The 17218-nt window shown below is 36.4% G+C and overlaps 1 protein-coding gene across 1 annotated transcript; it reads left to right on the top strand.

Annotated features, from left to right (window-relative positions):
- Positions 1-480: 480 nt before the first annotated feature.
- LOC146904944 (uncharacterized) lies at positions 481-4731 on the top strand. Its single transcript, XM_085725957.1, has 2 exons — positions 481-912; positions 3524-4731. Exon 2 carries the CDS (start codon positions 3545-3547, stop codon positions 4118-4120), a length of 576 nt encoding a protein of 191 aa, XP_085582083.1. The 5' UTR covers positions 481-912; positions 3524-3544; the 3' UTR covers positions 4121-4731.
- The last annotated feature ends 12487 nt before the right edge of the window (positions 4732-17218 follow it).

Here is a 17218-nt window from a genome sequence, read left to right as displayed (position 1 = left end):
TTTTTTTTTTAAAGTCTTTTATTCATTTCTTTTAAACTTTGCTTAATTAAATGTCTTTTATCCGTATGTTTTAACCACTTAAAGAGTTTTGCTCGCACTTTAAAACACCGTGTTATTTTAACCGTTTCAATCGAAATTTCGACAGAGAGGTATTTTAAAATACCTCATTTACCGAAAGGGACAGTTTTTAAGTTTTATTGTCGTTATTTTACTTTCATTATTTTCCCTTATTTTACTTTGGTTGTTAGTATTTTTATTTTATCTTTTAAATGATTTTCGTTTTTAAATATTTTGTTTTAATTTTAATTTTCGTTTTTTATTGTTATTCTGATTTACATTCTTATTATTATTATGTGCTCTAACTTTGTCCAACAGTGTCTTGTGTTAGTCCTGTACAGGTGTCTTCAGCCTATTGGTCCTTTGGTCCAAGTTACCCTAATTTGCAGCTATAAATAGCACTGCATTTACTGCAGTCAGACTGGTCACCAATCAACAACACTGTAGCCGCAGAGCCCAATCAATTCACATCGCAAACCCTAATTCCTTCTCTCTCTCTCAACCTTTTCAGATTAAACCCAATAAAAAATGCAAAACCAGATGAACAAATGATGAACACCTAAGTTCTTTGTCCAACAACGTTCTTCATCTTTCATCACTACTCAAACTCAAAATCTTCTAATATAAACCAAAACACATCACCAATTCGACTTTTTCAAGTACCAAAATTACATCACTACCAGTATTCAGATCGGACTCAATGTCTACCTCTGCACATCGTTCTATTCAGATCATTTGGTGAACATTCTAGATCGGATTATTACCAGGACAGAGACGAAGCAAAACAACTCGGAAGCAGCTCGGATCTTTTTCTCTGAAGATTATTACCTCCAGATCTTTATAGATCCGACAAAGGTAATCCTCCTCCTTTCTCTGTCACTACTTGTTCATGCATTTTTAAGAACAAAACCTACGAATCTGAGTATAGTTCCCAAATCAATTTTGAAAAAAAAGAGAAAGAAGTGATTGAAAAAAATGTAAAAAAAATAGTTTCAGTTTCAAGATCGTTCCCGTTCTGGTTTTCAAAAGATGATCTGGCGCAAGATCGGACTCAGATTCGTAAGTTTGCTCGTGTTTGTTGATTGTCTCCGATCTGAACTTGTCTATGCTGGCTGTGTCTTCATCATCTTAAATCAAACTCGAATTTGTGCTGTTTTTTGTGTGATGATTGCTGCTTGTTGATTGTTAGTCTGTCTGTTTGTGTTACTATGGCTGACGAATTTGAAAACAAAGAAGTGAAGGAGTACAAAGCTTTATTACTATGTTTAGAGGTTAGATATATGTGTTTTTGTGTAGTTTGTTTTGAAAAAGCATTTTATGAAAAGAGAAGGATAGGAATTGAGAAAGCAGCGCCGTTTGGTGTCTAAAGAGTAAGGAAATGTTGTTTCAAAAATGATGAAAACCCTAACTTTGGTTTATATAGTGTTGAATATTGGACTGAGCTGCTTTTGACCCTGAGCCCAGCTTGCTTTTTTTTCATTGTGTCGGTTGCTGCTTGTTGCACCTCCTTTACTAAAATTTTCCTTCATACAAGTTTTTTTCTTCTTTGTTGTTACTTCGTAACCTCTTCTTAACATGTTACTTTGATTTGTTTGTTCTCATACATTGTTAATTTAACTAATATCAGGCCTCCTTTATATCATGCATTTACTATTATTATCTCTTTTATTTGATGATGTCAGCTTTTAATCTCATGCATTTTTACTTCCTAATTTAGTTATTTTCTTTGAAAAATCATTACATGCATATTTTATCTAGTTATATTTCGTTTTAGCACATATGTTTACTTCTCTATATTTTATGTTCTTATTAGTAGAGCTTTGGTATTTTAATTTGTTTTGATTCCATGATATTAGTGTGTATTTTAGGTATTGATGTAATTTATTTTTTACGCATTTTTTATTTTTTGCTTTAGAACGGACCTAGGATGTTTTGTAATAATGTAGGTAACACAAGCACCGACACTTGCACCGACACTTTATTTATCGCTTTTATCTCGCTTTATTTTTCCCATCGTTACGTTAGCTTACCGTTAGTATAGAAAAATATTTTTATCTCAAAAAAAATCAAATAAGCAAAAGTCAAATATTTTCTTAATAAACCTTGGACCCAAATCCAAGAGATTTTTCCTTTATTTTCTTAATCAAATAAAATAACAAAAACTCCTATTTCTTCTCCCTCCATTCTTTCACTTCAACTTTAAACAATAAATTTTCAAATAAAAATAAAGTTAGAAAGAGGTTCTCACGGAGTACCGTGAACGACGCGGGTGCCTAACACCTTCCCGAATCGTAACCGACCCCCGGATCCAAAAAGGGTTTTTCAATCTCATTTTTCCCTTCCCAAGAATAAAATCGAGCAAGTCCGGTAGATTGAAGGTTCAATTCCAATTAATGGATTGACACCCGAAAATCTTGGTCTACAAGAATGGCGACTTCACTGGGGATCCTACGCGGGTTTAGCCCACCTTTCTTTCTTTATTACTTTTGCTTTATCATTTGTATATACTTTGTAAATACTTTTACGTGAGTGGTGAGGCAAAGTCCTATACCCGGACTCGAGTGAAACATAAGATAGGGGTGGTAGACTCATAGTGGCATACCGAGAGTATTCTCGTGTCTTGTCACACGTGAGATAACCACACTTAGCGGAGGAGCTTAAAGTGATATATGTCGGCGGGTGTTGTCACGCTTAGACTCTATTGCTTTTAAGTTTCCGTTTGTACGCTAAGGACCTTTAGTAACCCTTAACCCATCTTGGCCTTTTTTAGGATGTAGTGCGGTGACTAAGCCGGGTGATGTCTCGGTGTTAGTCTACTTGCAATGCTACACTCGAACTAGACTTTCCTACGAACGTTGTTGGACCGGGTGTTGTCACGGTATCCGATAAAGTTCTGTGGCGGTTGTAATTCGGGAACCTTGGTAGAACCCTTGTTACTTGTGCAACTGGAAACCATAGTTCTTACCAAATGCCTTTATTGTCCCTAAGCTCCAACATTGTATATCTTAAACCTCATCATATTTCCTATGCATAATCATGCATACATGCATCCATTCATAAATGCTTTTTCCATCAAATATTGAAGGATTTAACCAAGTTTTTGTGTAAATATCAAAGGAATGGACCTTGTGAGAATGAACACCAAGCAATACGATTTCAAAAAAATCTTAACTAAGCTTTTGCTTTTGTTAAAGAACTTTGTCCTTGGTTTCGTTCTTACCTTTTGAAAAGGGAGCCGATTGCAATATCTTTACAAATCTTTAAATGAAACCATGTTCACCTACGATGTTTTACAATTTACCTTGATAAATCCTTCAATAAAAAAAAATTGTACATTTTTTTGCATAAACACATCATGCATTCATAGTTTCTAGTCTGTGTCTCATACTTTATCTCTATGTACAAAAGGTCAATTCGTCAGTAAAGTGGTCTGATGTCTTCTTCCAACTTTGGCTCGCATATGCAGACACTCGTACAAACGCAAAAGATGGATCAGCTTGAGCAAGAGATCCATGAGCTTCGTGGAGAGGTAACAACACTTCGGGCTGAGATTGAGAGGTTAACTAGCCTAGTATCTTCACTGATGGCTGCAAAGGATCCACCGCTTGTTCAGCCAAGGTCTCAGCCATTATGTCAGCCAATGTGCATGAAACGACCTCGACAACAGGTTCCTCAACAGCCTCAGGCATTTACTACTCAGAATCAGGCTCCTCGGTCGTTTACTACTCAGAATCAGGCTCCTCAGCTGTTTACCTCCCAAAATCAGGCTCCTCAACAGCTCATCCCTCATAGCCAGGTCCGGAAGGCATTGCAGTGTGACCGAATTCCTGTGAAATATGCAACTTTGCTTCCCATCTTGCTTAAGAAGGAACTTGTTCAAACCAGGCCACTTCATTGGGTGCCGAATCCTCTTCCATCTTGGTATTGCCCTGACCTCAAATGTGATTTCCATCAAGGGGCACCAGGTCATGACACTGAGCAGTGTTACTCTTTGAAAGAAGAAGTTCAGAAGTTGATTGAAAATAATACCGGTTTTTTCAAAGACCCAGATATAAAAGTGTAAATTCAACAACAGCATCTGGCTTCTCACTCTGTTGCCACTGTTATGCCCATCCTGAATGCTGCCCAAGATCGGGGTTATCCGCTCCAGTTTCAGCAACATCAACAATAGCCTCTACAACAAGCTTCGGGACAGCCACAGTTTGACCCGATTCCCATGAAATATGCAGTGTTGCTCCCTAATTTGCTTAGGAGGAAGCTTGTCCAGACCAGACCACCTCCTCGTGTGCCTAAGAAATTGCCAGCTGGGTATAGGCCCGACCTCTCTTGTGCCTTCCATGAAGGGGCACCTGGTCATGATATTGAGAATTGTTTTGCTTTTAGGACTGAAGTTCAGAAGCTGATCCAAGGTAAAGGCCTACCTTTCGAAGAGTTTGAATTTGAATATGCAAGTTAATCCGCTATCGGATCTTGGTACATGGAATGTTTAGCTGCAATTGGGTCTTTGCTGATGTTTATTTCTACTACTCATCTGTTCAATTAATATGTTTGTTTGTCGCTTTATGTTTTTCAAAAAAAAAATCCTTTCCTCCCACCCGAGACGGAAGTGAACTGGTTTAGGGCTTTTTGCTTTATGTATTTTCATCATTAATTAAAAGGTCGTTTTGATCCCGACTTTGTTTTTATTTTGTTGCTTTTTCTGGAAAAATGGTAATACAAAAAACCAATTTTTTTTTTATCCACATATCTGCATAATCATAATGTGTATATCAATAATCAAATCATGCATTAATAAACCCGTTGAACACTTAAACCCTGTATTCTCTCTCGACTTTGAGTTCCTTGTATCTGAGGCTGAAGAAGAGAAGAATGAAAAGTTTCCTAAAGAGATTTCTTGCCTACTGGGGCGTTGTGGTCGTCAAAGCCGCAAATATCAAGAAACATTGTCTAGAAGAGGACTTTCATGTACAAAGACTGGCACGAGATGCTACCCTCCGCCTTGCAGGGATATTGTACTTCAAGTGCACATTTTAACAGGGGCAACTCCCCCACCATCCCTCAGTATACAATTTAAAGGCAGTGTCTCACATGGAGGTCAAAGTCCTATCAACAGAAGTTCCAATTAAAGTTAAGCTTGATTGAATTTAAAAGTGTGATTGCCGTGTGCCATGGACAGTTATATCAAAAGGAAAAAGTAAGTATTCGACAAAGAAGGCTCGTCCCCGTGAATGTCAAGAAAGTGACCTTGAGCTTCAAAGCTATATGATTACAGGGGCAATGTATGCCTAATTACCAAGGATAGTGATGAACTTGTGTGTCCTATGAATACCGATGCAGTCAAGAAATACTTTGTAAAAAAAAAAAAAAAGAGCTCGATAAGTCGCAAACCTTAAAAGGCGGCTTAGGCAAAAAGGAGCGTCTCGATGGACTGAAAACCCGAAAGGGCGGTCCATGCAAAAGTTAGAGACATGTAAGAAAAAAAGGAAAAGCTCGATAAGTCACAAATCTGAAAAGGCGACTTAGGCAAAAAAGAGCGTCTCGATGGACTGAAAACCTGCAAGGGCGGTCCATGCAAAAGTTAGAGACATGTACAAAAAAAAATTGAAAAATGAAAAAGCTCGATAAGTCGCAAACCTGAAAAAGCGGCTTAGGCAAAAAAGAGCGTCTCGATGGACTGAAAACCCGAAGGGGCGGTCCATGCAAAAGTTAGAGACGTGTAAAAAAAATGATGAAAAAAGTGAAAAATGTATGTTTATCCTGATAGGTTGAAACCCGCAAGGGCGATCTATGCAAAATTTAAGGATCATGACAAAGTAACTGCATCTGGTCAGACATGACTCACTTGGGGAATTGCAGTCATCAATAGACCGCCAACTCAGGGCAAAATAACTGCATCAAATCAGATATGATTCATCTGGGGCATTTCAGCCGTCAAAAGACCTCTGACTTATGGCAAAGTAACTGCATCAAAACAGATACGGTTCATCTGGGGCATCTTAGCTGTTAAAGGACTTCCAATATGAAGCATTGCAGATCAAAGACTCGAAACAGTGGAATTCAAAGTTGTTAGAGATCATAGTGGTTATTGTGTTCAATGTACCTTTTCCATATAATTACCATTTTCCAAACTTTTTAAAATCTGTGGAGCCACGCCTTTGGCAGGTCACCACTCCTTTACATCTAATTTGAGCCTGTGCCCATTTATTTGAAATTCTCATTTATCCTGTTTGCAAAATTTTCTTCTATTTTTGATGTTAATACTTAAAGCAAAAATTTTAAAACTTTTTTAAAATGTCTTTTGAAAAGCATAAACAACAGGTACATCTTCTTTGAACTCATGAGTAGTAGAAACATACATCAACATTCGTCCTAAGGACAGTTAAACTCTGCAAGATAGGTATGACCAAGTGCTATGAGATGCCTCTGTCAAAAAAAAAAGAATACAAAAAGAAAAGCTCGCTAAGTTGAAAACCCGAAAGGGCGACTTAAGCCAAAATTGAGCGTCCCGGTGGATTGAAAACCCGAAAGGGCAGTCCAGGCAAAAATTAGGGGCAAACAAAAAAAAAAAAAAAGAGAAGAAATATATTCCCGGTGGATTGAAAACCCGAAAGGGCGATCCAGGCAAAAGTTAGGGATTCAAAAAAGAGTGTACAAAAATTCAAAAAAAAAACAAAAAAAAAACAAAAAACAAAGACAGAGGCATCACAGTTCAGGTGGGTTGAATGGAAAGAATGCACTTTGTGCTGGCTTACAAATGGCGAATTTAGCCTGTGGTTCGATGAATGGCGACTTCCGCCTATGGTTGATTGATGGCGACTTCTGCCAGACTTTGATTGATAGGTTTTATCCCGAGAGATGGCGACTTTTGCCGTTGGTTTGATTAGTGGCGTCTGTTGCCCGTGGTTTGATTAATGACATTTTTGTGCTGCTGGTGGATAGGGTGGTGGCGTCTTTCGCCGGTGATTTGATGAATGGCGACTTCTGCCTATGGTTTGATGAATAATGACTTCTGCTTGTAGTATTTAGGTCGTATTCCCATCAGTAATTGATTATTGGGCCGTGTTCCCATTAGTGGGTTGGTACTCCTTCAAGTGGTTCGATTAATGGGTTGTTATCGCTTCTGTTACCTCGATTATTGGGTTGTTACCTCTTCAGTGGCCTGATTAAGGAGTTTGTTACCTCGAGTGCTTTGATTAATGGGTTGTTATCCCTTCAGTTGGTGTGATTAATGGGTTGCTATCCCTTCAATGGTATGATTAATGGGTTGTTACCCCTTCATTTGGTTTGATTAATGGGTTGTCATCCCTTCAGTTGGTGTGATTATCGGGTTGCTACCCCTTCAGTGGTATGATTATTGGGTTGTTACCTCTTCATTTGGTTTGATTAATGGGTTGTCATCCCTTCAGTTGGTGTGATTATCGGGTTGCTACCCCTTCAGTGGTATGATTATTGGGTTGTTACCTCTTCAGTTGGTTTGATTAATGGCTTGTTATCCATTCAGGTGGTGTGATTATGGGGCATTCTCCCTTCAATGGTTTGATTAATGGGTTGTTTCTCCCTTCAAGTGGTTTGATTACGGGGCTTTCTCCTTTCAGTAATTGGTTATTGGGCTCTTCCCCCTTTCAGTAGATGATTATGGATTTTTACCCCATCTGTTTGAGTTGATTTTGGGTCTTGACCCCATCAGTTTGGTTTGAATGTGGGCTTTACCCCTTAATTTGGTTTGAATATGGGCTTCACCCCATCAGTTTGGTTGGAATGTGGGTTTTACCCCATCAATGGTTTGGAGGGCTTTACCCCATCAGTGGTTTGAAGGGCTTTACCCCTGACAATGTTTTGATTCATCTCCAGTGATGTTATCCCCAATAGAAGTTACCGAGTGTTTGATGTCGGGCCACCTTCTTTGACCTGCCCAAACTTGTCTCAACAGTCTTACCGTTATACTGTCATATGAGTCTCATACATACTCATTCATTCATGCATACATAGCATGCATACAAATATCATTCATGCATGGTTGCATTATTATCCAGTGTCTTCTTTCAAATGTATCCTAAAAATGTCATCTCCAATGTGTCTGATTCAATTTCAAGTGGCAGGTCCCGTTAAACTATCATTGTACCAATGTTTTTCAGATACCCTGTATTTTGCTTAAGCTATCTTCGTATCGGTAGCAGTTGGTTTTACCCTGTTGGTCGTTACCTAATTCACGGTAATTGACGGTATTTCCTTGTCGTGTTGGTCGTTACCGGTATTTCCTTGTCGTGTTGGTCGTTACCTAATTCACGGTAATTGACGGTATTTCCTTTTCTGTTGGTCGTTACCTAATTCACGGTAATTGACGGTATTTCCTTTTCTGTTGGTCGTTACCTAATTCACAGTAATTGACTAATTTCTTTCTTGCATTGTCTTTACCTAATTCACGGTAACAGACATGTCTTTACCTAATTCACGGTAATAGACTGATTTCTGTCTTGTATTGTTTGTCTTTACCTAATTCACGGTAACAGACAGGTCTTTTACCTAATTCACGGTAATTGACTAATTTCTTTCTTGCATTGTTTGTCTTTACCTAATTCACGGTAACAGACATGTCTTTACCTAATTCACGGTAATAGACTGATTTCTTTCTTGCATTGTTTGTCTTTACCTAATTCACGGTAACAGACATGTCTTTACCTAATTCACGGTAATAGACTGATTTCTGTCTTGTATTGTTTGTCTTTACCTAATTCACGGTAACAGACAGGTCTTTACCTAATTCACGGTAATAGACTGATTTCTGTCTTGCATTGTTTGTTTTTACCTAATTTACGGTAATTAACTGATTTCTTTCTTGCTCTGTTTGTCTTTACCAATTCTAAAGGTAACATACATAGATCTTTTCTCCTTGTAATGCCATCTTTACCAATTCTAAAGGTAACAGACATGTGTTTATCTTTCTTGTAATGTCGTCTTTACCAATTTAAAGGTAATAGACAGTCTTTCCTCCCCAGTGATACTTATCGGTTTGTTCCCCAGTCAGTACGTGTTCTTTGTCTTTGCATCTGTAATTGCATTGCATGCATACCATATTACTCATGAGCATTGCATTCTCAGCTTTTCAACTGGTCAAAATTGGTGTACTTAATATTTAAGTCTCCTCGACCCGTTGATTTAAAAATTTATCTTTTAAATCCCCGTGACGAAGAAACTTAAATAGGGGCATCTGTCATACCCCAAATTTTGACCACTTTTCTCTGTTTTTACCCATTTTTATCCGTATTTTAAAACGGTTCGAATTCTCTGTTTTTTCGTTTTAACCAGTTAAAGTTTCGTTGTTCGTTGTTTAATCCCTTAAAATCTTTTGTCTTGTATTTTAAAGCATGTAAGCTTTCGATTGCATTTTATATCACTTTATTCGTATTTTTAGGCATTTACAATTTTTGCACGTACTTTTAAATTTTTTTTTTTTAAAGTCTTTTATTCATTTCTTTTAAACTTTGCTTAATTAAATGTCTTTTATCCGTATGTTTTAACCACTTAAAGAGTTTTGCTCGCACTTTAAAACACCGTGTTATTTTAACCGTTTCAGTCGAAATTTCGACAGAGAGTTATTTTAAAATACCTCATTTACCGAAAGGGACAGTTTTTAAGTTTTATTGTCGTTATTTTACTTTCATTATTTTCCCTTATTTTACTTTGGTTGTTAGTATTTTTATTTTATCTTTTAAATGATTTTCGTTTTTAAATATTTTGTTTTAATTTTAATTTTCGTTTTTTATTATTATTCTGATTTACATTCTTATTATTATTATGTGCTCTAACTTTGTCCAACAGTGTCTTGTGTTAGTCCTGTACAGGTGTCTTCAGCCTATTGGTCCTTTGGTCCAAGTTACCCTAATTTGCAGCTATAAATAGCACTGCATTTACTGCAGTCAGACTGGTCACCAATCAACAACACTGTAGCCGCAGAGCCCAATCAATTCACATCGCAAACCCTAATTCCTTCTCTCTCTCTCAACCTTTTCAGATTAAACCCAATAAAAAATGCAAAACCAGATGAACAAATGATGAACACCTAAGTTCTTTGTCCAACAACGTTCTTCATCTTTCATCACTACTCAAACTCAAAATCTTCTAATATAAACCAAAACACATCACCAATTCGACTTTTTCAAGTACCAAAATTACATCACTACCAGTATTCAGATCGGACTCAATGTCTACCTCTGCACATCGTTCTATTCAGATCATTTGGTGAACATTCTAGATCGGATTATTACCAGGACAGAGACGAAGCAAAACAACTCGGAAGCAGCTCGGATCTTTTTCTCTGAAGATTATTACCTCCAGATCTTTATAGATCCGACAAAGGTAATCCTCCTCCTTTCTCTGTCACTACTTGTTCATGCATTTTTAAGAACAAAACCTACGAATCTGAGTATAGTTCCCAAATCAATTTTGAAAAAAAAGAGAAAGAAGTGATTGAAAAAAATGTAAAAAAAATAGTTTCAGTTTCAAGATCGTTCCCGTTCTGGTTTTCAAAAGATGATCTGGCGCAAGATCGGACTCAGATTCGTAAGTTTGCTCGTGTTTGTTGATTGTCTCCGATCTGAACTTGTCTATGCTGGCTGTGTCTTCATCATCTTAAATCAAACTCGAATTTGTGCTGTTTTTTGTGTGATGATTGCTGCTTGTTGATTGTTAGTCTGTCTGTTTGTGTTACTATGGCTGACGAATTTGAAAACAAAGAAGTGAAGGAGTACAAAGCTTTATTACTATGTTTAGAGGTTAGATATATGTGTTTTTGTGTAGTTTGTTTTGAAAAAGCATTTTATGAAAAGAGAAGGATAGGAATTGAGAAAGCAGCGCCGTTTGGTGTCTAAAGAGTAAGGAAATGTTGTTTCAAAAATGATGAAAACCCTAACTTTGGTTTATATAGTGTTGAATATTGGACTGAGCTGCTTTTGACCCTGAGCCCAGCTTGCTTTTTTTTCATTGTGTCGGTTGCTGCTTGTTGCACCTCCTTTACTAAAATTTTCCTTCATACAAGTTTTTTTCTTCTTTGTTGTTACTTCGTAACCTCTTCTTAACATGTTACTTTGATTTGTTTGTTCTCATACATTGTTAATTTAACTAATATCAGGCCTCCTTTATATCATGCATTTACTATTATTATCTCTTTTATTTGATGATGTCAGCTTTTAATCTCATGCATTTTTACTTCCTAATTTAGTTATTTTCTTTGAAAAATCATTACATGCATATTTTATCTAGTTATATTTCGTTTTAGCACATATGTTTACTTCTCTATATTTTATGTTCTTATTAGTAGAGCTTTGGTATTTTAATTTGTTTTGATTCCATGATATTAGTGTGTATTTTAGGTATTGATGTAATTTATTTTTTACGCATTTTTTATTTTTTGCTTTAGAACGGACCTAGGATGTTTTGTAATAATGTAGGTAACACAAGCACCGACATTTGCACCGACACTTTATTTATCGCTTTTATCTCGCTTTATTTTTCCCATCGTTACGTTAGCTTACCGTTAGTATAGAAAAATATTTTTATCTCAAAAAAAATCAAATAAGCAAAAGTCAAATATTTTCTTAATAAACCTTGGACCCAAATCCAAGAGATTTTTCCTTTATTTTCTTAATCAAATAAAATAACAAAAACTCCTATTTCTTCTCCCTCCATTCTTTCACTTCAACTTTAAACAATAAATTTTCAAATAAAAATAAAGTTAGAAAGAGGTTCTCACGGAGTACCGTGAACGACGCGGGTGCCTAACACCTTCCCGAATCGTAACCGACCCCCGGATCCAAAAAGGGTTTTTCAATCTCATTTTTCCCTTCCCAAGAATAAAATTGAGCAAGTCCGGTAGATTGAAGGTTCAATTCCAATTAATGGATTGACACCCGAAAATCTTGGTCTACTTTTACATTGAATTAGATAATTATGAGACGAACTTAGGATTTTCTCAAGTGAACCTTAGTGGAACATTGAACTAATGCTTGATAGTTTATAAGAGGGCTATGTTTATGCTTATGTGATTGATTAAGATTGAATTGTGATGAATCTAACTTGGTTTGACGTGAATATCTTTGATTGATGAATTATTATATGAGTGTATATGTTGATGAATATGTTGTTTCATGATGTTGTTCATAATTGATGAATTGTTGTTGTTAATACGATGTTATATGATGCTGTTGATAGAGCCAAACCGCAAGTGCACGGTCTATCGAAGTAATAGTAGTAAGAGAGTATCGTTCCGCTAGGGACTTATGAATTTAATTAACTTTAAATAACGATTAGATGAGAGTTTTGAAAATAAAGTTTGGATTTTTATGTATAAGAAAATAACAGTAATGAAATAAAAGAGTCTTGGAATTATTGGTTCGTCATAATAACAAACCCTTCACTAGCCAAGACTTTAACTTCTAATTTCATGGTTTACACCTTAATTTCTAAAGACCGGTTTCCCTTTAGCCCCTCACCTTTCCGATAAAAGTCCGGTGAGAGTTTACTCCTAGTAACCAAACCTATTTCGCTGACTTGATTACTAGAAAAAGCTTATAAGGATTGAAACTACACATGTCTCAATAATTGCAAAGACTATTTCGCTGCCTTTGCAATTATTGTCTAGATTCACTTGTTCCAATATCAAAGCTCCGCTTTCGCTTTATGAATTGATATTTGGGATGATAGATTAACAATTATCAAACCCTCCACTTTCGCTTCTACAGTTTGATAACGGTTAATCCATGTTAAAACGGTGAATCTAAATTAGAAATTACGGCTACATGAAATTAGGGTTAAAGCTTGGTTCGATTAGGATTATGTCATTAGACTTATCCAACAATCCCAAGACCAGAGAAGTCTACTCACTAACGTTCATTGTAGACATAGAGAAGAAGGAGAAGAAGAAGAATATAAAATAACAATTAAAGTAAAAGTGAACTTTTATTCCAAGAACAAAAGATGAATATTTGTGATGGAGAACTACTCTATTTATAGCTTTACAATTGACTTAAAATCTAAGCAACTATAAGGGCATTTCGGTAAAACTAAAACAGAGTAACTTGGGCTTGAAGAAAAGCAGCAAAAGGCCTTCTGTGAGGTGGCATAGCCGTGCCACATATTGGCACGGGCCGTGCCAAGCTTCTGACTTGGGGGCTTTATATTTTTGTTCTGAATCTTTCGTATTTTCGCTCCAAATCAGCTCCAGACTCCTTTCTTTTGCTCCAAGACACCTTCCATCCAATATTTGTTCCTGAAATATAAAATATGCAATTGAAGTAAAATAATTCAAAAAGAAAATAATATTTAAATAAAATAAAACTAAATCTAATTAAAACGAAACTAAATAATGCATAAAAATAGACTAAATATAGACTCATCAGCTGTTTATGACTAATGAATTATGATATTATGATGCGAAGTTGTTGTTGTCGCTGTTGTCGTCAATGTCGTTAAAGTTGCAAGTTGTTTGTCGATGTCGTTGAAGTTGTTGGTCGTTGTTGTTGAGTCCATGCATCATCATTTAAAGTTGAGGGCTCATGCCCTGGAATGCTTAGTCATTCATATTTAAAGTTGAGGGCTCATGCCCTGGAATGTATATCATTCATAAAAAGTTGAGGGCTTGATGCCCTGATTGGTACCACATGCATAATTAAGTTGTTAAGCTGATTAAGTTGTCGTTGCATATGTCGCTGATGTTGAGTTGTCGTTGATGTTGAGTTGTCGATGTTGTTGTCGTGTTGTCAAGTGTGGTTATATTCAATAAGTTGATAATGAGCAATTATGAGAAGCATTTACGTTGTATAATTGTTGTTTATGATGTTAAAATTGTTGTTATTTAAGTTGTTAAATTCTGTTGATAAATTATATGCTTATTATTATTGAATGTGAATCTCACCCCTTCTGTTTGAATGTTGCCTCTACGTGGATAACATGCAGATAACCAGGATTAGTTGTTGATGTGAGTTGACTTCCTCACGCGTCGTCTTAGGGTTGCTCTGATACGTAACGGGATGGAGATCTTGCATTGTTTCCTTTTTGTTACGTGTCTTTATGATTTATGTTGATGGACCATTTGAAATGGATTGTTCAATAAGTTGTTTATGATGTTGAGGCCTTTAGTGCCAAGTAATTGTTTAACATTTAAGAATTTTTCCGCTGCAATATATTTGAAGTTCATGACAGCAGTTGTTTAAAATAAAGAGCAGATTTTTGACTCTAATTATATTTGATTTTATTTTGAAGAAATGTGACATCCTGTTTTAAGTTGAATACTCTGATTATTATGTATTATTTTACATGTTGGGGAAAACGGGGTGTTACAGGAGGCATTACAACTGAATTAAAATTAATGCCAAAAGGCAAATCTAAAAATCTTAGATTTTGTGGAAATCGACTGACACGTTCATTAAGTTAAAGCTAAACAAACGAGCAAAATATAATGATGCAAACCGTGAAGACTGATCCTTCATTCAGATAGAGAGATAGAGAGAGAGAGAGAGAGAGAGAGAGAGAGAGAGAGAGAGAGAGAGAGAGAGAGAGAGAGACCTTGTTCGGTTCTAAATACACACTACCATAGAAAGTTGAGATCCAGAAAGCGGAAATGATAAAAAAAAAACCAGGCAAGCTCAAGGTCGAGGCGACAAGAGAGGCAAAGGTTTGTGGTAGGGTAGTCCTAGTCCATACCCGGAAGAGGAGAGGAGATATTACGGATCCTTTTAACCCCTTTACAAGCCATGTTGGAAGGAAAAGAGAATTGGTACTTCAGGCCTAAGATCATTGGCCTAAGATCATTGGCCTAAAGCAAGGAACGTTCCATGCGAAACATGGGCCCGTTGTGTGAAGGATAACATTTATGCAATTAGCGAGTCGTCGGCGGATAAAGAGGCTTTGAAAAGAAGAAAGAACCTCATTTTCAGAAAACCTCTCGTTGGCCAATATTCTCAACATAAGGTTGAAATACATGGCCCCATCGGAACCATGTTTTATTGCTTTCGCCAATATTAGTTTAATCTCCTCTAAGTTTGCATGAACTTGATGAAGCATAAAAGTAGCCAATGCCACATTGTAAAATGCATGACCACTTTTGGATAGCCTATGAGCGAACCGACGTTGGGCTGCCCAGGGTAAGGGATCAACAATGAGCCATAAGCAGTCTCTATTCAGTGCTCTGAGTATCACCTTCTTGGTGGCAAATTGATGATGGAATCAGGATGTCATGTTGAAGTTCAAAAGATCTTGAACTCCGAAAGCAGCAACTCTTTCGAAGATGGTAGTGAGAAGGTCATTCAGAAGTTTTTCCATTATGCGGAGGGGTTCTTCTTTTCTTTCACACGGGCGGAAGAATACTGATGTAAAATGCGAAAAACGAGAACGGAAAGATGGGTCATGAAAGGAAAACAAAGGGTCTTTATAAAGAAGAAAGAGTAACGGACGTGATAAACTCGTTGGCTTCCTATAACCCCACGATGTGATGATGACGCCAGCCTTGCTGAAAGATGTTTTGCAACCCTTTTCAAAAATGCCAATCTTCTCCTTCAAAATATTGAGCATGTTCAGTCGAAAATGGCATTTTTGGGAGGCAATTTGTTAGCTGTTATTTTCACCAGCCTCACTTAATGTATCAACATTAGTTGACTTTTACTCTTGCAGGAATCGAAGCCTTTTCTTCAATAAAAGGAGTTTCGACGAGATGTTGGACTTAGCATAAAAAGTCTCGAAACTCTAAGGTTCGACAAGATACGAGTCAAAAAGCAAAACCGTGGATGTCAAGCAACTACCTTTGAAGCGGGAAGATTCAAGTTTCAAAAGAGAATCGGTTTCCTCAAAGGAAAACGTGGGAGACAAGCGGTTGTCCACGATGGAAGGAGTGCTGATCATGGGATTAGTTTCTTTCCACTTATTTTCTATGTATAAATTAGAGTTTTCCATAGGGAAAACAGGTCGCAAATCACCTATACAAAATTCTAAAAACACTCGAAGTACCGGCGCGAGAGAAAAGAGTCATAAAGAATTATGTAAAGGATTTGTCGAACCACATTTATTTTTAATGCATTGTATTTTACCTTTCCTTTTAAGTTTCTGCAATTTAAACTTAATCCTTTTACTTTGCTTTTAAAACCCTTTTTCTGTCGAAAGGCGCCACACGGTCTCGTCCTGTTCGTTAAGCAACTTACAAACCTGATGAATGCACAAAACAAAAATGCACAACATGTACTAAGATCTCTGGTTTGGTCTTGCTCGTAATAATCAAAATCAGCCTATATTGTTCGCCAAAAACACGTGAACAGGTGGTAGGTGAGTTGCCGTTTATAGAAGATGAACGATGCATAATGAATAAATTCGTTATTATTATTAAAAAACAATTTGATAGAATTAGCGAGTTCTAATAAAACTATTGGCCTCAACCAAGTTGTTTGGGCTCCAGTGGCAAGGAGCTCCTTCCAAGGACGTATCCGGGGAATACCTGGTTCGATTTCCAGGAGGAACAACGATTGACCAGTGCGCATGCCTCTACGCATGAGCCAGATTAGTCGCCCACCTTTGGTGGGTCGGAAACCGGTGCGAAAGCCAAAAAAAATAAAATAATAAAACTATCGGCCTCTTTTTTCGGTAGTGAAAACTACTGGCCTACAGAACTTACACCAACAATAGTGTACACGGTTTTACTTGTTTCATTTGGTATGAAATGTTTAGATGGTTTGAGATATCCATGATTCTTCCGGGAGAATTTTTGTGTTTTTAATAGTACTATTGGTTAAAAATTAAATAACTTCAGAAGAAAAAAAAAGTTTCTGTTTATTTTTTATTTTTTTTTATGTTAACCATCCTATTTTTTAGTTAATTTTAATAAAAAATTATTTTTTCTCAACCTTTTATTATTACGGTATCGTTTTTTTATTAAAAGTGGTAAAAGTCCACCACTAGACCATCCTTTAGATATCCATATTTGATACACCCTCAATATTTAACATTTTCTTAAGTTGTTGTTTTTTTGAAAATAACTTTAAATATTGTTTAACGTGGTTGATAAAATACTTAAAATATTTATTTGATTTTTGTCATCTGAATTTTAACTTATAAGAGGAAAAATAAGTTCAATATATATAGGCTTAATTGCATGTTTGGTCCCTTATGTTTATTTTAGTTT

The sequence above is a fragment of the Medicago sativa genome, chromosome 7 (genome assembly GCF_051527215.1).
Source record: "Medicago sativa cultivar Bolivia chromosome 7, Bolivia_mono, whole genome shotgun sequence".
NCBI classification, from domain to species: Eukaryota; Viridiplantae; Streptophyta; class Magnoliopsida; order Fabales; family Fabaceae; genus Medicago; species Medicago sativa.
Note: the sequence above shows the minus strand (reverse complement) of the source record. Positions and strands in the feature narration are given on the sequence as shown.

Excerpts from the sequence above, each read along its gene's own strand:
- LOC146904944 (XM_085725957.1), top strand. The coding sequence starts at position 3,545 with ATGGATCAGCTTGAGCAAGAGATCCATGAGCTTCGTGGAGAGGTAACA.